Source organism: Motacilla alba, chromosome 1A (genome assembly GCF_015832195.1).
Source record: "Motacilla alba alba isolate MOTALB_02 chromosome 1A, Motacilla_alba_V1.0_pri, whole genome shotgun sequence".
Taxonomy (NCBI): Eukaryota; Metazoa; Chordata; class Aves; order Passeriformes; family Motacillidae; genus Motacilla; species Motacilla alba.
Window position 1 is genome coordinate 35,100,622 of NC_052031.1, and position 27,229 is coordinate 35,127,850.

Below are 27,229 nucleotides of genomic sequence, written 5' to 3' on the forward strand. Positions count from 1 at the left end.
AATTTTCATGAAAAAAATAGGGCAGTCTTTTCCAGTCTTTCACAGGTTAATGCAGATGAAGAAACTGGAGTCTCTCTAATGACTTATATTAGCTGAATTTGAGCTCCTCACAGATTAGGAAAGAAGAGTATTATATGTCTCTTATCCCTCTTAATGCACAAGGACCTCGTTTGCCTCTTATTCCTCCATGCATTTTCTATGTCTCTGTTTCCTGTCTTTTAGAGAATTCTGGACTGCTCAGGCAAATGTTATAAAGTCTAGGAGTAAGTGGAGACTTGTATTTCTCTACAAAGAGAAAAAAATTGTAAGTGGATTTGAGACAGAAAGGAAGAGGAATGATTTTCCCATTCCTCCCCGGTGTCCAAGTACAAATAGATAAAGGATTCAGCCTTATCAAGTGGTGAATGACATCAGCCTTTTATCTCCCCAAGAAACCCAAGCAGGTTGAGCATTTTGCAAAACACACCAAGGGGTCAGCTTTCAGTTCAAAAAAGAAATACTTGAAAAGAACAAAAAGGAATTTAATCCAAACCACTGCACACAAAAAAAAAAAAAAAAAAAGAGAGTCTTTCAGTGAAAGGATGAGAATATTGCTATTGACAAGGGTGGGGAGAAAACGTACCAGTTTACTCGATATTAAGAATAAGCAAATTGTCATGGATAAAGCCAAAAGAGATCCAAGCTTCCCTTTGGTCCCTGAATGGAATCCTAATGTAACATCAGCACATCCCAGTTCCCTCCTGGAGGAAAAATGTCCAGGCAGATTCTCCAGCCTGAATCTTTTCAAGGGTAGGTTTTGATTCTGGCCTGGAGCGTTATTAGGTGTTTGCTGTCTAACTGACCTCCCCAAACAACCCAAAGTCAAACATCCTCTCAGCTAAGGAGGGCTGAATCCAGTCTAAATCAGCTGAGTTTCTCCCATGCCAGAAAACCTTGGTCGAAGCAGTAAAGACAGGTCTTACAGCAGAACCAAAGAACTGGCTTTTAATTTTGTGGTTTCGATCCTATTTCAAAACTTAAACTGATAACCCTCCATCTTAATTTAAGAATAAACCCTGCTGCCTCACTTAATCATGTCTCCAAAAATACTTTGGCCAGATCCACAGTTTCCTGGTGTCCTATCCAGAGAGAAAGTCAGCTGTTTCACCTCCTCAGTTTCATTCTCCAGGCATGCCCAGAGGCCATACAGCTACCACAGCTGTCTCTTGGTGTATCCTTTGGATACCAGCTATGCTCTGATGAGCCCTAGCTTCTCAGAGGCCTGGATAGCCAGACAGATTTGGGGCAGGTTTGACACTGATTTAAAAACAGATTGAATTGGCTTTGAACATGGCATCCAGGTGGACTGGGGCCAAATTCTCCTCATGCTGAGTTGAGTGCAGCAAATTCTTGGATCTTGATAATATTTAATTTTTTCTTTCTTTCAAGTTGACCTGTCCTGTTTTGCTTCATTCTTCCTCTGTTTTCTAAAAACCTCTTCTTTTTTTTTTTTTTTTTGTCTATGTGCCTCTCTCTTTCTCTTCCTTATTTTTTGTTTCCAATAACAGGCTTAATAATGTTCCCTTCATTGTTTCTGACATTGCTTTACTGACTCATATTTTGCCATAAATTATAACTTTTTTCTTTTTCTATTTGGGCTGCATTTCCCTGCAAATACAATCCTTTCTGAGAAAAACACGTTCTCCCCCGCCAAATCCCTTAAATGATGTAATAAATTCTTCTTTGGAGAAATGTTGGCCCAGGTATGATGTCTTATCTGTTGCCATTAAATAGATGTTTGGTTTTGACATGATAAACCACCAATGTGTTTTAAATAGATTTGGTTTTAAGGTGGAATTGGGCTCCATTGGCAAAGGCAGGGACACATTGTCTTTCTTCCTACCACTCTTTTTTAATACCATTTAAGACTATAATGATAAATGCTGTTTCTCCCTTTGATATTTTAAAGAACTAAGGTCTTGGACATGTGTCTTTCCTCTGTATGTTCTATTTTATTGGGTAACACTGAGATGAACATAACCTTGCATGAGATGGTTGTGAAAAACCAAAACCAACCGACCCCAACACCCCACAAAAGAAAACCCTTATGGTTTTATTGTTCTGTCAAGGATTTATTGTCAAATTCCATTTCAGCAATTCCAGACATCAGGATTAAAAAGTGTTTGTGGGCTCAGAAAAGTGTCCCAATGGCTATTTTGAGTCAATAGCTAACTATAAATGTTCTTTGATAAGAATACAGAGGGGACTTCATGAAGGAATGCTGCCGGGATCTCTGTTACAACATTGTGCACACCAGATGAATCTTATCCTTCCAGCCCAGAGAGTAGGCAGGGCTCATTTCCTAGCAGGCTGGATTATGACTGAGCAAAAATGTCAATGAATCAATGAATAATCAATGCACCTTCATGGAATATTATACTAATGCTCTTTCCTGACTGATCAGTGCTTCTAAAGTTTTCAACAAGTTCAGTATTGTGGAGTGGTACTCATTTACTTCAATTCCACCTATTTGCAATGAAAATCACTCTCCTTACCTCTTTGGACATTTATTTTAGAATGAGATGGCTCAAATCCTAGATGTGTTTTTTCTCTTTGATTATAGGGAGAGGTCAAACTCATAGCTCAGATATGGCAGAGGGGGTGGACTAGATGGTCTTTAAAGGTACCTTCCCATCCAAACCATTTCACAATTCTATGATACAAATTTCTACTCTATTGTTTGGCAAACAGCCAGATGAATCCTATCCAGACAGATTTCTTTTTGTTTCATGCTTAGCATTTTGCTGCTTCCATTGAAAAAATGAGGTAGAAAACTTCAGGAGGCTACAGAACATTAGAAGAAAGTAAGTTTTGCAACATCAAAGGCAATGGGCATGTTTTAGTGGCAAACCCACTTCACCAGCAAGCTGATAATATTCTGAATTACTTCATTGGCTCAATCCTATTTAAACAGTCATGGTAGCATATAATCATAGTGGTTTACTTTTATTCCTTAGAGCTTTACATAATAGAGATAGATTGCATAAATAAACAGAGTAACCGTTCACCTCAGCTCCAGATAAAATTCCTATGTCAAAGTTCCTCCCTGAAGACAAAATTTTGATGCTGATTTTAATATCAACAGTTTTAACTGTTTTAACAAAAAGTCTAATGTATCATACATCATTATTTTGATGCAAGCAAAGATTATTTTGAGGATTATATCCAATACCAGGCAGTAGACAACCAAAATTTAGATTACAACTTGGTTTTACACATCTGGGTGCCCAGAGCGGCATAAAGGACCAGACTGGTATCTGAGCCAGCGTACAATTGTCAGTCTCATCTCAATGCTCATTACAAATTCATGCCAGTATTACTCAAGTTTACAGCTGCCTGAAATTGACTCCTCCTGGCAGCAAGGATGAGCTGTAATTTCTCCTTCATGTCCATCCATTAGCCTCAAGACCCCTTTCTGTGGAAGTCCCTCTTGTTCTTTATTCAAATAGGAGAGCAGTCCTTCTAGTGGGAAGGAGGAGGAAGAAAAGGAAGGTGCAACTCTTTCTTCATGTTGCACTTATATTCCCAATATTTTTCTGTAGTGATAATCCAGGCCTCCAGCTGCCATGCCATGATCTGGGTGATTCAGACAGCTCCCAGGACTTCAGATCATGGATAAGATATGCACAGAAAAAAACACTCTTGGGAGGAGGAAGAACTAGAAGCCAGCGTTTCTTTTTCCAGTTAGTACAGCTGGGTTATGGAGTCATGGTTCTTCTCTGGTCCAACAAAGTTTGAATTCTTCTGGCACAGCTTCTGAGGTTCAGCAGAGGGAAGAACAAGTGCCAGAACTGTCTGGTAGCTTGATGACTTTCCTGGGAGACACATGTATTACTGAAAGCAGGATCACTGCTCAGCCTAACAGTCTGAGTGCTGGGGAAGGATGTGGGATAGGACAGAAACTTCCTCTGGTTGAGTTTCAAAAAACCTCACTGCTGCAGATGAATTTTACCTGAACCCAATTCTGCTGGAGTAAGACATGGACAAAGGTCTCTGCTCAAGGGAAGCTTTTAATGCATTTGTAAGCAAGTTGCATTGCTTTCTCAAGATGGGAGCAGTCAGGGTGTGCTTCGAGACAGCTGAGGGCACCCGAGGGGTCTTTAACAAGAGCAGCATGATACACAGTTTTCTCTTAAGAGTAACTGTGTGAAGTGTTTAAAGTTGCTATTATGAAGATAGGGGTCCAGCGGAGTTGGTTAAATCAGCTAATCCCAACACACAGCAGGAAGGCCATCAGCCTGCTGGATAAAACCTCAGCAGGTCCCTGTGAGCATCATTAGACACCCTCATACCTTAAAAATCTTGTCCCTGATGCCATTTCTGTAAGAGGACAACCCAGGCCAGCAGGTCCCCAGGGCTTGGGACTTCATGGGGTTCCACTGGGGTGGCAAGGCAGAGCCTGGCCCATCCCTCCATCCGGGTCAGGAGTGGGGCAGTGCAGGGCACCAAGGCAGCCCCAGCCCCTGGCATCACTCACTCCCTGGGATGGGCTGAGGCCACATCCAGGACAAATGGGCAAGCCCAGATTGGTGGGACCCTGTGACCAGGCAGGGGAGCTGGAGACCAGCCCGACTGTGACATTGGTGGGGCAGGGACCAACTGGCCTAGGAGGCTGATGTGGTGTCCTTGCCATGGGCAATGCGCAGGGAAACCGGGGTGGTTGGGCAGGGAGAATCAGGGCTGTCAGTACCTCAGGGCCCAAACACTCGCATGCACTGGTCAGTCCAAAGGCAGGTAGGCTTTTTATGGCTGCTGCTGTGCTGCCAGGCATGCCCTGCGTTTGTCCACCCATTCGCCTTAGCTGCTTTGGCAAAGCCTTACCTGCATGACTTCTGTGAATGCCTTGCCTCCATGTGGGCTTGGATTTCACCATTGATACTTATTTGCAAAACACATGCCACTAAATCCAGCTCATTTGTGCAGCCTGAGCATCATTTAGGCCCAAGAGCAACCATTTCAGCTGTCAAGATACTGATTTAAACATCCCTGAAAGGAAGCATGGCTTTCCTATTTGGTTCCAAGTTAGTTGCCCTTTCCACAGGTAACAAAACCCTAACCCACAACCCTCTTAACGAAAGCACCCTGCTCCACAAGCAGAGGTTCCCAGGGACCTGAGTTCCCCGGAGCAGTCAGCCACTGCAGGATGGTTTGCAGCTGTTTATGGTGACTCTGCTGTTGGGTGGTTTAACACTCATGAGGGCACACCACATGGTGAACTCACTCTCAACATGACATAATTGCTATCTTTGGACAAAATAAACACCTCAGAAACACAAACAAATATGTTTATTGCAAATAAAAAAACATATTCACATCATTAAGTCTTACCAACTATAAAGAGGTCATTTTGCAAGTTGTTAAGTATCCATGAGCACAAGGGCTGCCATTTTCATCAGAACAGCTGCGGGGACATGCACATATTTATCTGAATGTGGCAGCCCAAATTCTAGCCCTCTTTCTAGAAAGGTCTTGATTTGACTGGTGAAGTCATTCTGACATTTTCACAGTTTCATTTCCTCCCAATCTGGCAGTAGAGTGTCATAGAAAACACCAAACCAAGAATCTGGAAAACAAAGATATTTCTGGTATTACTTGGTAATTCTGGAAATCAACTGACACACAATGGGAATATTTTGTTTGCAAAAGTCTTGGACTTATGCAAGGTTAAATCTGCTATGCAGAAGATTTTTTTCCAATGTGCCTCTTACAGAATAGAGGCATTTAATGAAGTCAGTATATACCACAGGTGAGACTACAGATATCATGGAGAAGTTTCATTTGTTTAAAAGATGGATTGCCTCTGTGCATGAGGACCCCTGTATCTCTGTGTGTTTAAAATGCAGTTGTTAGCTGTAATGGAGCAGCAATTACAGAGAAGTTCAAGAAATTTGGAGGAAAATTGAGCATTTTATTTTCTGATAAAGTTAGAGGAATGTTCACTGTGTATTTTAAGGGTTGTCTCCTTTTGAAATCTCTCTTCCACTGTCACTCTCTTCTGTGTAACCATACGTGTGAAGTGTATGTATACAAGTATATATACATGTGTATATACTGTATACAGGTATACATCTATAAACCTACCTCACTGTTTTAAGTTGCAAATGATCATGCAACAAATATTTTATATTTATCTGTAATGCACTTGGGATAGAAACAATAGTGAGTTCACTGAAGAAGCTTTTACATGAAATAGAAAATTTAATAAAGACACCTTCTGTATTGGGAATTAATGGGTACAATTCCATGACCTGTGGCAGACAGCTGGTGAGATCAGATCAGAAAGCTTCCTTCTGAATTTAAAGTTAACCAGTCTGTGAAGGAGTTCCACAAAAGTGGAAAGCGCCCAACTGAGACCTTTGAAGCCCAAACATACTTTACATACTTTATTTACTTAAGGAAGAGACAGAGAAGAGCATATGTAGCACAGAGGTACAGCTAAGACAAAGGAATGGGCTCATACCTGGAATAAACTGACAAGGTTTCCCTGACATACTATGAAATTGGGCCCATCTTATATGTATAATTTTCACTAGCAGGGTGAGCTGAAAGCAGTAACAGCTCACAAGTGGCATAATGAAGCAGGCAGAGGGGGGAAGAGCACCTCTTTTTATCTGAGATTTCCTAGAGAAGAGAGGTGGTTAAGCAAGTGGCCTTTGATTTGCAATTGCTTGAGTTAATATGGAAAGGCTAAATGTTTATCAAATTGCCATCTGACAATTTGTGCTGAGTCTCATATTGTTTATTCACGTTGTTTTCTAATCCTTTTATGACTGCAAAAGTCAGCCAGCACAGAAAATGCCAGCTGGAGAACAGGAAATAGTGATGGCCAATGAACTAAAGGCTACAACCCACATAACTGCAATAACTAGAGCAAAGTGACTTATATTTTGCTTTAGGGATACAGATGCAATTTTACACTTCAATTATATTTTCAGGTCATTTAATATCAGTGTATTTCACCTATTTTTCTCTCAAAGTAAGCATATGGGTGGAGAGACCTGACCGCCCACATATAGCTCCTTAAATACCAGAAAGCCTGTGCTGAGTAAGAAGTTGGTGGCCTGTACACTTCCAGTGCTGCAGCTGCATAATTCTTCCCCACTTACTACTATTTTCCTGGAAACACAGTTTTGAACTGGGGCTCTTGCCCACTCTTCTGCCATGAGGAGCAATCCTCTGCCAATGATGTTAAGAAGTATTTGCTTTGAATAACAGACTGAACTTTCCACAGCAGTCTTTGTCATTTCTGTTTTTCCCTCAAACATCCACTGGTGGGGAGCGAGGGTGGAGGAAAACCAAGAAGGAAGAGTGAAAAGAAAAAAAATTACTGAAGAAAGCTTCATGATGAAATCCCCTGTTTCTTTATCATTTTCTCCTATTCAAATCAAAATCAAGTAGCTGACTGGATAGCCTTACTGCTTTTCTTCCTCTCTTCAGAGAAAATCTTGCATGTTATTCTTCAGTGTATGGGAGGAAATTAAGAGTTCACATACTCTGTGGTTTTTAACACACAGGAATATATGGAGCATCACATGTGTGCACTCAGGCACATTCATGCGTCATCTTGATGCTTAAAGTTTTAATCCCTCAGAACTATAATTTTGTACCAAAACTTCTTAATGATAAAAATATGTACCCTAGGGGCTAAGTTTTCTCAGGAGATTACTTTTTCCTCAAGAAAAGATGTGAAAGAGGAGGAAAAATCTGTCTATTCTGCCTCATATCTTCTGGTGCTGTTTATTAGCACACATCTCTATACACAGGGCTCAGTATCAAGACACGGACTGGCTTCAGGACTGGCAATTTTTTTGAAGATAATCTCCCATGTGATGCACTTACACAGGCAGCTGGGTGGTCTGATCTCACCTGAAGTCTGCAGCTCAGCAGCCATATACTTTAATGAAATATGTTTATATGAATAACAGTAAGGTTATAGCTAAGGTGAGAGGTGGTTTTCCCTAGTCTATTAATTGAGCAAGCCATGTGTTTTAATCCCATTCCCAATGTATTTCCATGTAGAACATATTGCTTGTCAGCTACTAAGTATTTTAACAGTGTACACTGGTACCTCAACAACAGCCAGTCCAAAGGCGATCCCCATAACTATGACCAGATTGTCTTTAATTTGTTGCATAATCACTTCTCCACAGGACTGAAAAAGAAAACAAAATTATTAATTCTAGGTAAGCAATAATATCCTATGGTTATATAGGAAAGCATCTTCTAAAATAACTCAAAATAACTCTCTCTCTCTCTTTAGCTCTGCACTAAAAAAAGGTTATTTGAATTTACTCTGGCTTGTTGCTAATGAACACAAAACACACAGCTATGTGTACTTTATGCTCTGTGAAAGTCTTTGCCTTCCCAAGTATGAAGATTTAATAGCTGTCCATAAAAAGCTACTATTTTAAAGGAAGACATACAGCTGTAATGCCTAACATTTGCCTTTTCAGTTTACAAGGAAAGTGTTTATTCTTACTTTCATTTGGTAATCATTTGCTACTAGGAAAGAGTCATTGCAGCCAGCCATGACCAGGTCCGAGAGGGAGCTTGTTTCCCACCAATGTTTGGATTTGAAACTTCAAGGTTTATTATTAGACTTGAGATTAACTAAAAATATTTGGTTATAAAACCTAGCTTCAAAATTAATTTTGTCCAATCTTTGGTGGTCTTAAGCTAGGGCTGGAAGGAAGAGAGTAATCAGCATGGCTTCATGAGGGGAAAGTCCTGCCTGTTGAAGTTGATTCCTTCTATGACAGAGTAACCCACCTAACCGGTCTTGGAAAGCCACTAGACGTAAACTTTTTGAACTTCAGCAAAGATTTTGGTGCTGTCTCTCACAGTATCCTTCTGGACAAAATGTCCAGCATACAGCCATGTTGTGCCATAGGTGAGCAACTGGCTCATGGGTCAGGCACAAAGAGTTATAGTAAGTGAGGTAACATCAATCTGGAGTTTGGTTAGTAGCGGGATTCTGCAGGGCTCCATCCTCAGTCCAATCCTCTTCAACATGTTCCTTAACAACTAGAACGCAGGACTTGAAGGAATACTAAGGAAGTTTGCCAACAGCACTAAACTAGGAGGAGCTGTTGACTTTTTTGAGGGAAAAGAGGCCCTAGAGAGAGAGCTCAACAAAACAAAGAGATGAGCAATCACCAATCATATGAAGTTTAACACGGTCAGGTGTCAGATTTTGCAACCCTGGTTATGTTGGGGTTTGACTTGGAAACAAGACGCTGGAGAGCAGCCATGCAGAAAGGGACCTGGGGGTCCTGGTCCATGGCAAGTTGAATGTGAGTCAGCAGTGCCATGGCAGCCAGGAGGGCCATCCCTGTCCTGGGGGACATCAGGCACAGCATCACTAGCCAGGCAAGGGAGGGGATGTCCTGCTCTGCTCTGCACTGGAGCAGCTTCACCTTGAGTGCTAGGGGCAGGTTTGGGCACTATAATATATGAAAGATATAAAGCTACTAGAGATTGTCCAAAGTAGGGCCATGTGGAGGGCCTTTAGGGGAGGCCATATGAGGAGTGGCTGAGGACACTTGCTCTATTCAACCTGGAGAAGAGGAGACTGAGCGGAGACCTCATTTGGGTTTTCAGCATCCTCATGACAGGAAGAAGAGGGTCAGGTACTGATCTATTTACTTTCATGAATAGTGAAAGGACCGAAGGAAATATCATGAAGCTGAGTCAGGGGAGACTTAGCTTGGAAATCACGAAAAGATTCTTCATGCAGAGGGTGACTGGGCATAGGAACAGGCTCCCCAGGGCAGCGATCACAGCACCAAACCTGACAGAGTTCAAGAAGCATTTGGACAATGCTCTCATGCACATGATGTGATTCTTGGGGCTGTCATGTGCATGGCCAGGACTGGACTCAGTGATCCTGATGGGTACTTTCTGACAGCCTATTCTATGATTCTACAGCTGCAGTTCTGTGCAGAGCTACTCTCATTTTGAATATTTGCATATGTCTGTTCTTACAGTGACTACATCTTCTCTAGGCACTGACAATCCTCCTTCTGCAAACAGGAGGGAAAGCCAAGTATAGCTTAAATGCATCCAAATTACATTACTGTTACAACACTACAACTGTCTTCGCCCCAAATATAGTTGTATTTTTTCACCATATTTCCTCTCTCACAATAAACAGAGGGGTCTTCTCCTTCTAGTTCTTCTAAAATTCTCTCAGTTAAACTGACTCATAACTGCACTGGATTTCAAAATTTTTTTTCCCATATCGGAAGAGTTGGATGTCTCTACTAGCATCTCACATCACCATGAAATCTGTGTGTTCATGTAAGCAATATCTTGCACCTGCAGTAATTTCACAGATGGCTTCTCATGTGTCCTTTGAGGGCTTGCCTGAGGCCAAAAAGACATTAAAGTGTGGCCAAAACACTCTCTTTGTATACATCTTATACCAGATTGGGTTCTGGTATCATCTACTTAACCAGATTGTTTCATTGCTTTAAAATAATATTTGCTTCTGTGGGACTACATGGGGAGGAAATTACTGCTCAGACAGGACTTGATTAAGGGCCTGTGCAATTAGAGAATTATACTACCATGATGGACATTTGCTAAAATCTGCTTGGTGCTAGGTGCATACTGGCAAAATTTGCACCACCACCATTCTAAAACTTCTATTACTTTGTGCTATTCAATTATTTTTTACGTTTCTTTTTAAATATTTTTTTCACATCCATAGAGTCCAGATTTCCTCATAATGAGACAAGCAAACCATGAAACTTGTTATTTGATATCTCTACTGTCTACGAGATGGTACTCTTCTATATGTGCTTTCTTTTTGCCTGTCACCAGATATTTTGCCTTATTACATTAAGATTTTCAAAAGGCTGTGGTTGTAAGAAATCACTCTTTGAATATTCTGCCATGAATCCTACAATATGTAAGGTTTCTTTCCAGCATATCCTGCAGAATGAGCGTGGGGTTTTTTATTAAAGGGTTATAAAACCCCAAAGGTCTTGCATTTAATGTGTTTGATTTTCAATATACCTTAGCATTTTGAAAGTCTCTAAGTCAACATATCTACTAGCACAGTGAGCCTGGACGGGAGCATAGCCTTGTGAGAGAGTCAAAGGGTAGCTGGTGTGCAGCTCTGACCCAAGGTCATACCCTGACCCCAAAGTCAATAATTTTCATCAACAGTAACCATGCAGATTGCTCAGGGCCTAAACTGGAGAGATCTCAAGAAGAGGAAGGGGCAGAGTTATGAACAGCCATTTCTTAACAGATGGTGTGGGGGTAATTCTGGCTAAGAAAGAGAAAGCAAAACTTTGCCTTTTCAGAAAGATACAGAACTCCTGACTAGGCCAGTCACCAGAGATAACCTTGGGTTAAAACTTGGCTCTTTGGAAAGAGGAGTGAACATTTTTCTCACTTTTTTATAGATGTATCTGTTTTTATAGTTGATGCAGAGGTCTGTTGATGGCTTCTCTGCTTCACACAGACAGATGTCATTTTGTTTGTCAAAATTTTCTCCCCAGTCTTTAGCTCCATTCTTCAATCCACAACACTGGTACTGCAAGAAGGGAGTAAATATGGAGAAGAGTTAAAAAAATAGGTGATTTTCAGTTTAAAGAGAGTAGATGAGGGAGCTGATAGGAACAACAAAACAGAAATTTTATTTCACCTTTTTCAATGTGGAAGTTGTCCCAAATTGGTATGTCTCAAACATCCTTTACATTTCTATACCATTTATAAGAATGTAAGTGCATATATTTGTTGTTTTGTTTCTGGTTTTTTTTAAAGAAGAGATAGGAGAAAAAAAGACCAGGTTTGCAGTATAAGATGCTCAAAAACCATTAACATACTGTAAAGCTAGTAATTATCAGTGCCAGAATGGAACTAGAACACTGGTATAGTATTTTTTTAAAATCAAGCCTTCTTTCTGTAGGTTGTACTTGCAGAAGGTAAGTTGTCAGCTCCAGTAACATCCACATTTCACATCTGGAAAAGCCAGGCTGGAAATGTAAAATTCAGGCACATAAAACTCTGAAATCTAGAAAAATAACCTCTTTGAATGATAGTTATCTCTTTAAATTGGAACAGGACTGAGGAGACCAGGGCTCCATTTAGGGTTTGTTAAACTTAAACCAGGTGCAGTTTCACTTCATGTTTCACTATATTCAAGCCACTAAAGCTCAGAGGTGCAAACTTGGGTTTGAGGTCCTCCGCCTAGTAAAAAGCAGCTGGAAATGTTCATGTAATTTTGTATAAAAGCAAAGGCTGTGGGATATAATACAGCAGTCCTGCTACATTTAAAAATTAATGCAGTAATTTTGGGATTTTTCATTTTGCTCATCTCTCCAGAAGGCTTATTCTATCAGAAGAAATAAGCTGTCTCAGAGGCAGAGGACAAGGCTGGAGATGGAATGGGGAAGGAGAAGTGGAAGTAACATAAGACACCTAAATATTGTTCCTCGTTTGTTTTTCTTTCATACAGCAGTCTTTAAAAACATAAAAATTAACTTTATGTCAATCCATAAAATCAATCACCCATCAGGGACTAAAAAAACCAGAGCAGCAAGCATTCTGTCAATGTACAGATCGAGGTACCTGTGGGAGAGGAGGGGGTGTGTGCTGCCGATATCATCAATGACATTCCAGGGTGCTCTCTCTGTGAGATACCCAGGAGCAAGCTCACACTAAGCATCCACCACCTGGGGTTTTGCAGGATGGGGGCACCAGAAAAAGTGCAAACACAATAAAAATAAACTTCTCTTCATATTTTCTTCCCTCTTCTAACACAGTGAAATGTGGCATTTAATGACTTCATAGCAGTAGTGTATTCCAAATTAAATACACTCCTGATGTTTTCCTGTGGTAAACTTTCCTTAAAAGTACTGGAGAGTTATTATTTAGGATATGGTGAAAGATCAATGCTCCTTCAGAAGGGAAAGCTGTAAGAAAGGGCCATTAAGTCCTCTCCTAAAAGAGTCTACCTAACTGTCAGTCTTACTTGCATGTGGTGTGTCCTTGCTTCATTGCTCTTATAGGCAGCACTACTGCGCAAAGAATCATCACAGGAAGACCCTGCCCTATCAAGAGAACAGAAGTACCTTCTGTGGTGTTTTGCCTTTAAGTCAGACCCTTTCCTATCCCCAGGGAATGAAATTCAAATCTGCAGCAGAGTAGTCATAAAATGAAGCAGAAACAGATACCAAAGATGAGACAGATAGCAATAACCCCTTCATTTTTTTTAATGCCTAATTACCGTTTTCTGCAGCTCCTGGAAATCTTTCTGAAACTCTTTATATTCTCCTGTAGTACTTTGCAGTGCATTTACACCTTCGCTTAGAGTAATGTTAAAGGCTTCTTCAACCTGCAAATTAAAATATATTACTAATTTTTTGAGAAGAAATTAAATTTTATGAAGACAGCAATGAAAATATAGAATAATACTGTACCTGAGGTTTGTACACTGCTCCTAAAACACCTGCTGTGACCTGAAGAATCAGTATCAGAAGCAGTGCAATAAAAAACTGGGAAAAAACAAAAGGGGTAGAAAACTTTATTACTTTTGACCAAGGTGATATAATTTCTTTTAAGTTAATATTTATCTTTCATGTGCTTGAATAACCATGTAGATAGAATAATTTTCCAGGCAGAGCTGCTCCAACTATTTCTTCTTTGATGATAAGAAAAACTGATGCTCAAAACAGAGCGTGCTCAGCTGGTGATCAAAACAAGGCACACACCAGAACAGTGTCATGATAACAGTGTGTGGGTGAGAGTTGAGCAGGAGGACAGGGAGGACATTCTAAGTGAACCAGCAAAGAGAGGGCTGGGAATTTAGAAAATTAAATAGGATAGGTAATGGGTGAAAGCTGATGGAGGGAACTTTGATGATGGCTGGATGGAAAAAAAACTTAGTGAGGGACATGCTCAAGTCTCTCTGGACCCTGTCTTCTTGCTGATGGGACCAACCATAATTTTTACCACAACAGAATTTAAAAAAGGCCCAAACTCAAGGTAAGCAAAGAAAACACAGCATTATAATCATGCTTTTGGTTAAATGATAAGGTGCCCATCTTCATTTGACACCACTTGCAAGGACTCCATCCATCAAATGTAGCTGTGGCCTGTTAAAGGTAGACAAATGTTTTTCTTTCCTACCAACATCAGCATGCACCGGCTCTCCTTTACAGCACCACAGCACCCGAGGAACCCAAGGATCATGATGATGGAGCCTACGGCTATTAGTAGATTAACTCCTCCAAGCATGCTGTTGTCTAGCCCCTGAAAAGAGAGAAGAAAAACAATCTTTCAGCTACAAGCAGGTCCTCCTAAAAGCATCTGTATTCCCCAAAATGAGATCATTATTTTGCAACTGATAAGTATTCTGAGTAGCAACTATGGAGAAATTGTGATCCATAAATAAACAAAGCTCTAATGCTCCTTTCTCAAATGTTGTGGTGGAGACCTTTGTAAAATCTGTTTTTTCACAACCTTTGTTTCTGCACAAGATGAAAATCAACTTTACAGACTAATTGAATAAATATCGATCTTCTGTCTTTAAAGTGGCTTTTTAGTTGGTTTTCAGTCAATGAATCTTTGCTTTTTACTGGAAGTAGGAGACTTGATTACCTCAAAATCTCTCCTACATTAACCCAATGTTAAAGAAAAAAAATCTCTGTTTGTCATTAGGAGACCAGGAACATACTCTATGACTGTTTCTGAGAGAACACTTCTCAGAGAGATGCTGCATATATTAGAGAAATAGTTAGATGTATTTTCCAAAGCAGATTTTTTTTCCTTTTTTTTTGTTTTCTCCAAGGCTTGATCTCTAATATTACCCTCAGAGATGACAACTTTATTTTGATGTGTGGGGCATTCAACCAAACAATTCATATACCTCAATATTATTAAATATCAAATTATTCAGTTCCCACAGGACTTACTAAGGCCAAAGGCCTAAAGACAGAAAAATGTTCAAAGAATATTTTCCAGTGATACTGGTGCCAAGATTAGCAAAAATGTCTGGAAGTTGTCACATTTATCTTCTGATGGAAATTGCAAAGGTATATAGACAAGTATAATTTGAAGAATGTGTTGTTCTTTCCCTTTCCAAGTTGGACTGAACCTCCTGTTATTTATTCTTAGAAAGCTCTATTCATCTACAGCCAAATCCTTATGGTCTGCTCAATTATTACTGAGGCGAAACGTACATTGGTTTTGAATGGGAACTTTGCATGCCTGGAGGCAAAAATGTGAGAAAATGCTTTCAATTTTGGTCCTGACTCTTAATTCATAGGTTTTTGGGGAGTACTAAGTGTTGCTTCAGGAAAGCAGTTTGACACACATTTAAATATTCTTTTCTGAATATGAAATCTCTCAAAAAATAAGATTTGGTAGTGGTTTTGGTTTTCCAAGCTCCATTGCATCATTTGAGCCATCATACCAGAGACTGTCAAGTATCAAGAATGGCAGTTTTAGCTTTTAGTAAAATGCTGATTGAGGAGTGAAAGTTGTGATTCTTCCACTTCCAGAGGAGAGAATGACAGAGCTCTCCACCATGACCTGATTTACCCGATGACTCAGTGTCATCTTGAACCAAGTTCTCTTGCATCCATGCTCTGCCAGACATGAGACATCTGGGGCTGGGTAAGGTGCCATCAGCCAAATGGCAGGGAATGTACAAAGCTATCTTCTTACCTTCACCATATTTTTATTTCCAGGTGTGAAAATACTGGTTTAAAAGTTATTGTTCTTAACTGACAGACTGTGCTAGAGCAAGAGGGGAGTTATCTGAAGAATAGCAACATAATCTATACTAAAGGCTCAATCAGAAAGCTGAAAAAAAATATGCTTCTGTGTGACACCTGGTTGTTTTTTCACTTCTCTGGCCAAGAAGTCTTTTTAGAAATAGAAGAATGCAAATTAAGCTTTCAAATTAATTTGCATTTCTATGTCCCAAATTGATTTGGAAGAATGTGCTGCTTAAACCTTAGAGTCAGTGCCAATGGTACTCACTGGGCAAAAGGGTCCACAGGACCACGGGGTCTTTGAAATGACAGGAGCAACCTCTGTTGCATGTCTGCAGGATTGAGAGCTCCTCAAAACTGTATTTTCCCTAGCTTGGCAGAAAATAAAAGTCATAATATCTGAAGTAATTTAATAATCCATACAAAACATCCATAAGGGCAACTCAGGGTCTTTTTTCTACCCTCCAGGAGGAGTTTTAAGGCATTTTAATCCTAGATTCTTGGGCATTTAAAACTCCTTATATATAAATATGAGGACAAAAGGATGAGGTGTTTTTAAGGAGTTGTTGAAAATTGAACGGAAAAATCCTTTCTCCTTTTCAAAGTTGCAGTTACTGGGGAAATGAGAATTGTGTTATTGAACATATTGAGAAAGATAAAAATATTCCCCACAAACATAAGGAGTAACCCTAGGAATAGATATGACTATACTCTTCTAATAGGGAAAAACATGGAAAAGACTATGAGCTGCATATCTCCACATTATTCTCTCTAACACCAAAATCATTAACAAAAGCAAAATTATTTTTCATTAGAGGTGAGAGACACATTTTCAAACAGAAATCTCTGTGCATCTGCATAAAACTGCATTAATAACATTGGCAGCCACTTCTCATAGTCACGTATCTCTGCTTGCATCGATTGCTTTATCTGACTACCTGCACCATGATGTTTAATCTTAACATCATAAAATGCATTCCTCTTCACCCACACAAACCACCTCAACAAAAACATAGAAAATTTGTGGAAATGAAGATGGGAAATTAAAGTATATGCAGTAGTTTCCACATTTTACATGGTGCTGGTGTAACTGCATGCATTTACCTGCTGAGCACTGCTAACACGTATCCATATAGAGAATCCCAAAATAATGCAACCACACACCTGTGGGAGAAAATAAAGACAAGTTAGAAAGGTCAGAAACTCTTTTTACTAACATTCAGTATCCAAATTGCACCATATGCTGTCCAAACTTCTGAAATCACTTGTTTGGCAAAGCAAAAGAAACATGAATTGCTGGAGCAGAGAGTATTGATTCATTTCCAGGAAAATTCATAAGTGTAGTTAAATCTTCAGGTATGCACCAAATCCCTGATGTTTCCACCCCAGAGGACTACGCATTTACATGATGATTTATACATCATGTATAACAGTAATTTCGTCAGATGAGAGAGAAATATTAATTGCTATTGTATGCATAAAACGTGTCTGTAAAGAATGTTGTTTCTTGAATAATGGAAACATGAGATTGATAAGGGATGTTTGCGTATCTGCTGTTTCTAGCCTTATTCAGCACACATATCTGGAGACATTCTCTATGGTAAATCTAACAGGAAACGTTCTAAATAAATTCTTTTTGCTGTTTCAAATGCAGCAATATCTGGCCATCTCCAATCCTTAGAACAGGTCTCATAAAATGCCTAGAGTATATGTTCCCATTATAATTTTACAGAAAACAGAAAAGTACAACTTGAGCTTGTATATATGAATGTTTGACCAGCATGACTTTCCTTAAGATGTTGAAGTCAGGGAAGATGTATCACAGGTCCAGATACATTCCTTCATTTCTAGTTGTGCTCCTATTTCATCGATCATTGAAGTACTGTTCCCCTGTGTGCCAGTGACCCTATTCCTAACCTTGTTGTTGATGAATTTCACACAGAATCTCTCTTTATTAAGTCTTGGACATAGGTAACCAAGGGGCTACTCAGGTGTGAGGATTGTGCCTACTGAGATGATGGTAGGAAAGAGACCTCACTGAGGACCAGGGACTAGTCAGATTTATAATTATCTCCATCTGCCATTAATGCTCAAGTCATAAATGGCCCTGAAATGTTGTTACGAATTTCCCTTGAAGACTGGGACTATTGAAATTAAAATAGGGTTTTTTTACATGGTTTAGTGTTTTTTTCTTTAAAAAAACTTTCCCCACAGAAGTTTTCATATAATATTCAGTATCAGAGACATTAATGACCTTAGCAGATCATTGAATATGGAATAGGGCCAGCACTCAGACATGGGTGCCACACATTTTCCTGCTTTAAGTAAAGCTCCTATAAGTGCATTTTAAACATGAAAAACAAAGTTGTACAATCAATGACAACTATAACATGTTATCAAATTTAACTAGAACTCCCCCCTGAAACCTTTTGAATCCTGCTCAATTTACCTAGAAACTGATGGTATATCATATGACTGTACATTTCAGTCTTGTTCAGCAGCACTGTGTGAGTGATGTGGCTATTCACTAGATAACATGGGCTTGCTAATGTGAAATTTTCCACTGAAACATCTGTTGCCACAAATCCAAAGAGAGTTTTTTTTGTTACGTAGGACCTCCCATTAAAATAGAGTAGTAGAAGCAAATTTAGCTAAATGCATAGGAACACATCAATCAAATGGGAATGCTACAATATTTTCTCAATGTAAAAATAGAAACATCATTTATAAATCAAAATTTTAGTACATATTTTAATTTTTAAAATACAGCTAGTTTAGCTTGATTTTAAAAAATGCTCCATTTCAGTAAAATCTTAATGGTTTGTTTCTAGTTATTTTCATAATATACAAACTGTTTAAAAACACGTAAAGAAAAGTTTTGAAATAACAAATAAAAATAGTCTGTTCCCAAAGAGTCCAAGTTGAACATGTCAAGTTTGCTGCAATACTCCATCTTAAAGTTTTCTTAAAATAAAGTTTGAACTAAATAAACTTTCATTCCAGGAAATTTCATTTTTAATGAACTGCTAGTGTTTTCTGATGGAATAAAATGAGCTTCTTTGAAAATGTCTTCACCCATTTTCCCAAAATTAGATGGCAATCTTATTTTTGCCGCAATCCTTGATAAAGAATCAGTGATCTTATCTCAGTCTCATAAATTGAACAGCAAGAGTACTGCTGTCCCTCACATTTGGTTGGTCCTTCTCAAGCTTTCAAATTTGGTGTGAGGAGGAAATACAGCTCAGTTGGCTAAATCAATATCACCCCAGATGAGCCTGACATAGTGTTGAACCAACAGTATATTAAGACTCTGCAATTCCCATACACACAAATACCACATTTGTGGGGAATTTCCTCCACTGGCACACCCTTTTCAAACATTCAGTTCACGGACATCAGGAGGAACTTTTACAAGGTTGCTTCTGTTAAAGAAAATATTTGACTGCAATACTTCCTGAGACACCTGAAACGACAGCTCTAGGCAGGTCCTACAGAGATTGAGGCCTCTGGCTTAGCAAACCTGCTAAGCTTGTGTTGCTACTTCAGGGGCTGAGATGTTCACATTAAGGCTCAGGGAAGGGGCCACTTTGTCGATGGGACTGCAAGTCCTGCAAGTCTGGCATTAACAACTGATCAAAGACGCTCTGTCACTAACCAAGTTGCTTCAAACCGTCAGATATCAGTATTCTGTGAAAAAAATTAGGTAATTCTACAATTCTGCATTATGTGGAGTAGCAGAAGTTGATGCAATGAGGACAGCAGGTGAGACTGGATATCCTGCAAACTCCAAAGAAGGGAAAGAAGAAAAATCTGACACGTGTTAGGCTTAATGCACAAAACTGACAAGGATTAATTTAAGGACTGTTAGAAACTCCATATAGGCACCCAGTTCTAAAGCACAGATCTTCAAAATCCTGCAACAGTCTGCTGTTTTTCATCAAACTGAGAAGATGAAAAACTCTCTTTGTGTGCTGGAGCCCAACATGGGGCTCATGGGCATGTAGATGCCCAAGGACACACATCACATAGTGAAGCCATACTCAATTTGCAGAGCTATCTTAGACTATTCCAGGGCTTACACACTTAGTTGGATGCTGCATGAGCTGCTTAGAAAACTCATCAGAAGGCTAGAAAGCCCATTCCTGAGTCTCTTAAGAGAGGTTACTCCCTGAGAGATTGCAAAGGGTGTAAAATAAGAACACCAGGTAAATACGCAACTGTCGCTCTTATCTATTTAGGTTAAAGTCACCTTCATTTCCCAGTATCAGTAATTTTCCACTTCTCAACTGCCTTGAGTACTAGAGAGAGTGGCTGTGGGACGAGTGGCTGTAAAGTCATCTCTGTTCCCTCAACTTTACTGTTGCAGTTTAGTGATTTCCATTACTAAGAGACAGGAATGTGAACCAAAAATTCCGTTTCATTATATTTCTGTCAGCCCATACTGTTCTTCCCAATCTTGATCATGCTAAACTAAACAACTGCCTAAAAATAATTAACTATAGCTGCATTCCTGTCCTTCCCTGTTTCATTCTTCCCTATCTTAACAGTGCTAAACACCTTCCCTAAACCAGTTAACTACAATTTCATTCCTGTCCTTCTCTGTTCCATCAAGGCAGGCACATGCACAGTGAATGCTCTCAGCATTTTCTTCCTCAGAATACAGTATGGGTTTTTCAACTTTGGTATAAAGATAGGAAGTTTGTTTCACACATGCTTGTTTCAAGACTCCCCCAGGATCCCACCCCTTTTTTCTCCCTAGGAAATCCATACTGTCACTGGAGGCATAGGACACTAGTCCAATGTCCATTCTAGAAGTATTTTGGAGCTTTTCTAATGCTAGTCTGAGACATTTGTCCATATTTTAGTTCACAGTAAACACAGATGAATGTGAACAGGTGTGCTGGTTGTGGCTGGGGTAATTTTCTACAGTGGCTGGTATAGGGCTGTGTTTTGGATTTGTGCCGAACACGGGGTTAATAATACAGAGACGTTTTTGCTATTGCTGAGCAGGGCTTACATCAAGTTTTCTTTCTCCTTTCATACTGCTACTCTGGTGAGGAGACTGAGGATGCATGGGAAGTTAGGAGGAGATACAGCCAGGATAGGTGACCCCAGCTGACCAAAGGAATGTTCCAGACTATTTGACATCATGCTCAGTAGATAAAGCTGGCAGAAGGAAGCAGGAAGGACATTTGGAGTGATGGCATTTATGTTCACAAGTAAATGCTTCACACAATGAGGCCCTGCCCCCATGGCTGAACACCTGCCTGCCCATGTAAAGCAGGAGATTAACTATTTGTTTTGTTTTGCTTACATTAATGGCTTTTGCTTTCCCTATTAAACTGTCTGTATGCAAACTCATGAATTTTCCAGTTTTTATGCCTTCAATTCTCTCCCCAGCCCTGCTGGTGGGGGAGTGAGTGAGTGTCTGCGTGGTACTCGGTTACTGGTTGGGGTCAAACCACAAAAACAGGAAAAAACTTTCTGAGGAACAGGAAGTCAAATTCAGAAACTTACAGATTCTTGTAAATACTGTTGCATAAAAGCTTCAACACAAATGTCAAAAATCTTCAATCTGCCTTCATTAAACTGAAGGAAGAAATTGGGGGAAACAGTCCAAACCATCGCTGGTCTGTCAGGAATTTCTTTGTGAGGTCCACAGGCAATCAAAGAATTTGGGCTAGCCACAGATTTTCCAGGGCTACTGTTTGTGGTCCCTTTTGAATGGTATCACCTTTTTACTCGAAAAAAATCCCTTGAGGCAAAGCCCGTAATATGGCTCGTAGTTCCGCTTCTGGTTTCAGTGAACCTCTGGTGAACCTGACAAAGCTCTGTCAGGAAATCTGACAGTGAGGTTGAACCATGAGAGAAATGTTCTTTAACTCAAACCTTTCCAGAGTTTTCAGGACCTGAAATTGTTGCAACCCAGCTGAGATGTGATAAGTAGACAAATACGGTTCAAATAACACCCAGAAACCTGCCAGCTGTGCTGTGCTCTATCAGCCTTGGTACAGCTGTGGCAGTACTGCCAGTACATACGTTCTTAAAAACATTTACTGCCCACCATCAGAAACTAATTATGCACTAAATGTAAAGCAAAGAACTACAAAGAAGGATATGAAAACCATTTATCAATTAGGAGGCTAAAAATTCAAGCAACTTTTCCATATTCTCTATTGCAACTGCATTTTCAGGATCTTGCATGCAAACAGCAATAAAAGGAAAACAACTGTGCAATATTATTGCAGAATCTGTTGTCTTCTGACTGAGATGAGTGATGTCTCTCGACAGGAGGGGCACAAGATGAACAGAGAGACAGATTTGTAGCTTGTCTACTTTTAAATGCAGAGGGAAAGGTGTTTAGATGGAAAAAGACAAAGGGAAGGGCAAAAGTTAAATATATTCTTCACTCCCTGATTTAGAATCATATTCTGGTTCCACTTATGCTCTATTTTCTTTACAATTTCTCTAACTGCAGCCTTCAGATAATGGGGAACACATTTCCTGCATCATTAATAACAGTTTAAATACTAACTTACCCAAAAGAAAAAGTTGAAGATGAACATGGAGTACTTCATGCATTTGCTTACACCCGCCATTTTCAACAAGCCGAGTCAAAAACAAGTGCTGCAAAAGAAGCTTTCCTAAGAGTTTGACCTCAATATTAAAGTTGTTCCTGTGTCTTCAGAAAACCTCTCAAAACATGTCAAATACACCGTGCTCTGCTCCTGAAAGCAAATGTTATGACCAAGTCATCCACAATTGCTTAAATAGTTGCTTTATCACTGGTAAATATTAACCAAGCATTAAGGAAGCACTACCATTGTTATCACCAAGTCTCCAGGTTCTTACTGTGTCTTGTGGTTTGTACTTCTCTGTAATAATCCTATGACTTGTCCTACGCCTCAAAAGTAAATTATGAAGCAGAAGTTAGTTTTGAGAGGTGAGCATAGAAATATTTTACAGATCTGCTTTTAAGCGGAAGTTAAAATGATTGCATTTCTTAATGCTTTACGTCGCAGGGTTTACTCTTTCACTGCCTAATGTTTACAGCCAGCATTCATTCAGTTGCGTTCACACTTCCACTTCAGATATTCAACCTGCATGAAAGGAGGAGTCTGCTTTATCCCAGGAGAGGAGGGATAAGGAATCTGCCAACATTTTCTCCGTCTGAGTATCTGCTTCAGATCCTTTTCCTCTTCCCCAGCAAGTGAGGACCCCAGGAACCTGAGCATTGTGGTGCACAAAAGTCCTACTGTGCAGGTTCCCAGAAGCATTTTGAACCCCAGCACAGCAACCCTAGTTCTGACACTAGATGCAGGATACCTCTCAGCAATAGGAGCTAGACTCATTCCAGAAAGCAAGGCAGTAAGCCTATTTCATTGGGTTTGGGCTTTGCCTTGTTTGTTTTCTTCTTTGTCCCTGCAACTAAGAATCCTGAGGCAAAAATAGAGGTACTTTTGCTGGTTTTTTTTTCTATCAGCCTATTTTCTGAAGAAGCCCCACACAACAGTGCTTGTAGGAATGAGGGTCAGACACAGGTTTCTCTGAGTTTGTCATTAAAAAAAGAAGCTTTAATTTTGAGGGTGAGCACAGTGTGAGAGATTAAGGGAACACTGATCTGAAATGATTTATGAAGTCCACTTGGCACAAACCCAGTTTTCAGTCTTCAATGTCAATTCCTGTTCCTCAGTTCTAGTCTCTGTATTTGAAAAAATGGGAAGTGTTAGTATATAACAGACTTATAGATGGTGACAAAAAGATTTAAGTTAGATTCTGACTTTTGTAGGATCCACAAAAAAAAACAAAAACAACCCACCAGTACTCTACATTTAAAAGAATTCCCTCCAGCTGCTCTCTTAGCTAGCTTTCCCATTTTGCATCTATACCTGCCTCTAACTTCTGTCCTCCTTTCTGGGGTAATACTCTTTGTTATAGCTCTAGGATATCAACTGTCCAACTATCTTATTTCAAATATTCACCCCAAATCTGAGAATGTTCCTAAAAGTAATTGCACTGATGAAATACAGATCTTGTAAGGATTGGGAGAAACAACTGTGTGGTATGGTTTTGATCTAACACGCTCCACAAAGAAGTAAATTGAGAAATGTGGGTGTCTTTATGGAGGGATGCCATAGCCACAGATGAATCATGAGAAAAATTTAAACAGTCATATAAAAATGTATGAAAAGGACCATGAAGGGTAGTAAGGGAATTATGGATGATACAGGATTTGAAAAGATAAGTCTGCAATCAGACGATACAATTGCAGTAAAGTAAGTTTATTATAAGTAAGTGGAATTTGGAAATTGCATTATGTACCAAATTGCATTATGTACCGAAAACAACACTGCTGTAAATCTTCACACAAAGTAGATGCTGATTAAGGAGGGCTTGAGCCATAGCACTGTCATCTATGAGATGCTTAGCCCAGGCATTCAGTCAGAGATGTCTGAGGGAAAATGTGCTGAGGAAATAATAATATAGGAGGCAAGCATTCACACTGGCTCTTCAAAACAGGACAGTGTGCAAGGACCTTTGAAATGCCCAGAACTTCTGCTGTTTTCTTGGTTTTGGTTTTGGTGGGTTTTAGGGAGGTTTCTTGGTGTGGGTTGGGGTTTTGGGGATTTTTAGGGGGTTTTGGGGATTTGGGTTTTTTTTAAATAAACCTATTGAACATAACCACGAGCAAGTTCTGGTAAGATCCCAGGTTACAACATGTTAAATTACAGCTGCTGAACAGAAACTCAGTATCTGACTTTGCTACAATTCCTACATGTTTCATATCTATATTTAATAGCATCTAAAGTAAAAATATGCAATCTAAATTTAGAAGCAAACAAGCAGTTTCCAATAAGTGACAGATTTTCAGCTTAAATCTTCCATATGTTTGCCTAATTCTTATTTCCTGGCTACACAGTGCTTTTTTATGCCTTGGAGAAGGAAATGCTGCAATTATGGCACAGATTACATTCTTAGTTGTACCTATAAGTACGAAGGTCATGCAGATAATTGCAGAGGCTTATGTATCATGGGAATGGCATGGGAAATTTTTCTGCTATTTATCTTGATATGAAATTGCTTCCACTATCCCTCCACTAACTGTTTAGATAATCAGCTATACACCACCAATAACAAAGCCTAAACCACAAACTAGACAAAAGCTTTTCTCAGCAAAGAATTAGTGAAAATCCATTTAGTTACTGATCCTCTACAGATTAGAAGAGGAAGGTTATCAGTGCAGAGCCTGAGTGCACCACAGGGCGAGAGCCTCTGATGCAACACACACAGCTCCCTCCACAACAGGGGAGCTCTGACAACACGCTCGCACAAAATACTGGAAATTTTTGCCAAATACTTGTCAAAAAAAAAAGAATAAGCCAGTATGTCTGTAATGAACCTGGAGTAAAGCATCTCCCCTTTGAAACATCCCAAGCAGCTACAGTTGATTTTACAATGTTTTTATCTTCCTTCACCTCTGAGCCTTCCTCACTCTGAGTCTTTTATGTCTTGTTTTACAACCTCCCTTTTCTCTTGTGAGGTGCCTCCACAAGCTCAAGCTGTGACCAAAGCCCCATATCCGATGATTCACTGCACAACTAGTCATACATTCAGCTTCAGACTTAAAAAAATTATTTGCCCTGGATAGCAGTGAAGTCCTTGAATGGTGGGGTGTGAATAGTGGAGAATAAAAGGGATTTTCCCCATTTCAGTGATAAGTGCACAACATTTGAGAAGATGAATGGTAAGAACCATATTCAGAGTGGAGATTGAAGCTTCAAAGGTATCAGTAGATCTCAGGATCTGCTGAATCAGTAGATTCAGCTTATATAAGGTGTGCAGGGATTTCAGGCTGTCACTGCATTTATCTTTCAGCCAAAGGGATACTTGACCTCTTGCAAACTCTCTTGTTGCTCTGAGGTCTCAATACAAGTTTCTGCATGTCCTAATTAAACTCCTTTCTAAACAGAAGTGCAGATTATAAGCGCTTTTCCTTGCTTTCACAGTAGGTTGTTTACCCATAATGCCAGGTAAAGCAAATGTTGAGTGGCATTAGCCCTGTCAGCATTTCTGCAGTCACCTAAACGGGGTGTGCTGCCTAACAAAGGCATGTTTGCAGTGCAAACAGTAGGACAAACAGCTTTAAAACAGGGCAAAATTTTAGTACCTGTTCTTGCCCTTGACCGTACTTGCAACAAAGGTCTGACTCAGCTTATACTTAGTTTACTACAGCCCAAGCTGAGTTACAACCTTAGCAATTACATCTCATTGCAATATTGTAAAAGCCTGTAATATTTCAATTGTAAAACTGAGGAATACTTTTATGTCCAATTCTTAGCAAAACACTACAGTTTCTTAACTGATCTTATTTTTGATATGTGGCGCTGCCATGACAGCTTAGTTTATACTCAAATCCAACAGTCAAACAATTACAAGAATCCCTGCCCTCATTTTAAACTATCCTTTGATTTAAGCCTTGAGTTGAAGGATAAGAGTGGAAAACATGACAAAAATATACCCCAAAACTCCAAAGACTGAATAAAAAGCAGAAGAAAGAAGACAGCACTATTGCATTTAATCATGCATCTTAATCCATTTTCATGATTTTGTGTAGCTGATTTGTGATTTATAATACTACGAGCACATAAACTTTTTGGAAACTTCCATGCCTCACAGGGTTTAGATAGTTATGATTGAGTCCAAGGCTAATCCTGCAACTGACCCCATGAAAAGCAGTAGGAGTGTTTTCAGCCAGTGTTAGGCATGTATATGGGTGGCTGTACCAGCTGTCCAGCATGCTTTCACAGCTTCTTCCAAGGACTGGACACTGCTAAGGAGTGATTAAGCTTATCCTAAAGTGGGCATAAAAACAGGACAGGTGACCTGTGCCCTTGAACGGCCTGTTTTTTGCCACTGACCAAAAAGTGAATCCATGAATCTGAAGACATAGGAGATGTATTCCACACTGGAGTTTCCTCAAGGGGACAGCATCTCTATTCCACAGCAGGCACTTTTTGCTCTTGAAGTGCTCTAAAGGAAGAGCACATGTCTTTTGGTTAAAGAACTTCTTTTTTCTGTTAAAGTGATGCCAAAAGTGAGGGGAAAAGACAACAGGAAATGAAGGTCTGGTCTCAGTTGTGTTGCACTCTGGGCATGTGTGCAGAAGTTTTGCCATGAAATGGATATGCCCTGACCCAAAGCTGTGTAGCTGCCATAGCAAGGGGTGTAGCCCAAAACTGCAAGCCTGTTCTTTCAGAGGCACTGACTGATTACAGCTCAGCAGTTCTTTGACCCCAGCCCCACCCCAGTTACAGCTCAGAACCAGCTACAATCCACCCAGAAACCCATATGCTGTGACCTCTCTGCCAAATACTGCCACTGCCTTCCTTCCTTTTCCTCTGTTCTGCCACACCCTGAACTGTACAATGACGAGCAGAGTTGTGTCTCAGAACAGGATC

At 39.8% G+C, this 27,229-nt stretch overlaps 1 protein-coding gene across 2 annotated transcripts; it reads right to left on the reverse strand.

The window, feature by feature from the left end:
- Positions 1-5,308: 5,308 nt before the first annotated feature.
- On the reverse strand, positions 5,309-22,727 carry TSPAN8 (tetraspanin 8). 2 transcript variants are annotated; one of them, XM_038155720.1, is made up of 9 exons: positions 22,592-22,727; positions 22,310-22,498; positions 16,875-16,934; positions 14,182-14,304; positions 13,473-13,547; positions 13,280-13,387; positions 11,444-11,584; positions 8,108-8,191; positions 5,309-5,602 (listed from the first exon to the last, which is right to left on the reverse strand). In XM_038155720.1, exons 2-9 carry the CDS (start codon positions 22,367-22,369, stop codon positions 5,549-5,551), a joined length of 705 nt encoding a protein of 234 aa, XP_038011648.1. In that variant the 5' UTR covers positions 22,370-22,498; positions 22,592-22,727; the 3' UTR covers positions 5,309-5,548. The 2 variants fall into 2 exon arrangements, with proteins under 2 accessions (XP_038011648.1, XP_038011647.1); XM_038155719.1 differs by having other exon boundaries at positions 22,310-22,688.
- Between the last annotated feature and the right edge of the window lie 4,502 nt (positions 22,728-27,229).

Excerpts from the sequence above, each read along its gene's own strand:
- TSPAN8 (XM_038155720.1), bottom strand. The coding sequence starts at position 22,369 with ATGGCGGGTGTAAGCAAATGCATGAAGTACTCCATGTTCATCTTCAAC. Across the intron at positions 14,305-16,874 it reads GTGTTAGCAGTGCTCAGCAG|GGGCTAGACAACAGCATGCT; the intron begins GTAAATGCATGC and ends CTCTCTTTTCAG. Across the intron at positions 13,388-13,472 it reads GAGCAGTGTACAAACCTCAG|GTTGAAGAAGCCTTTAACAT; the intron begins GTACAGTATTAT and ends TTTAATTTGCAG.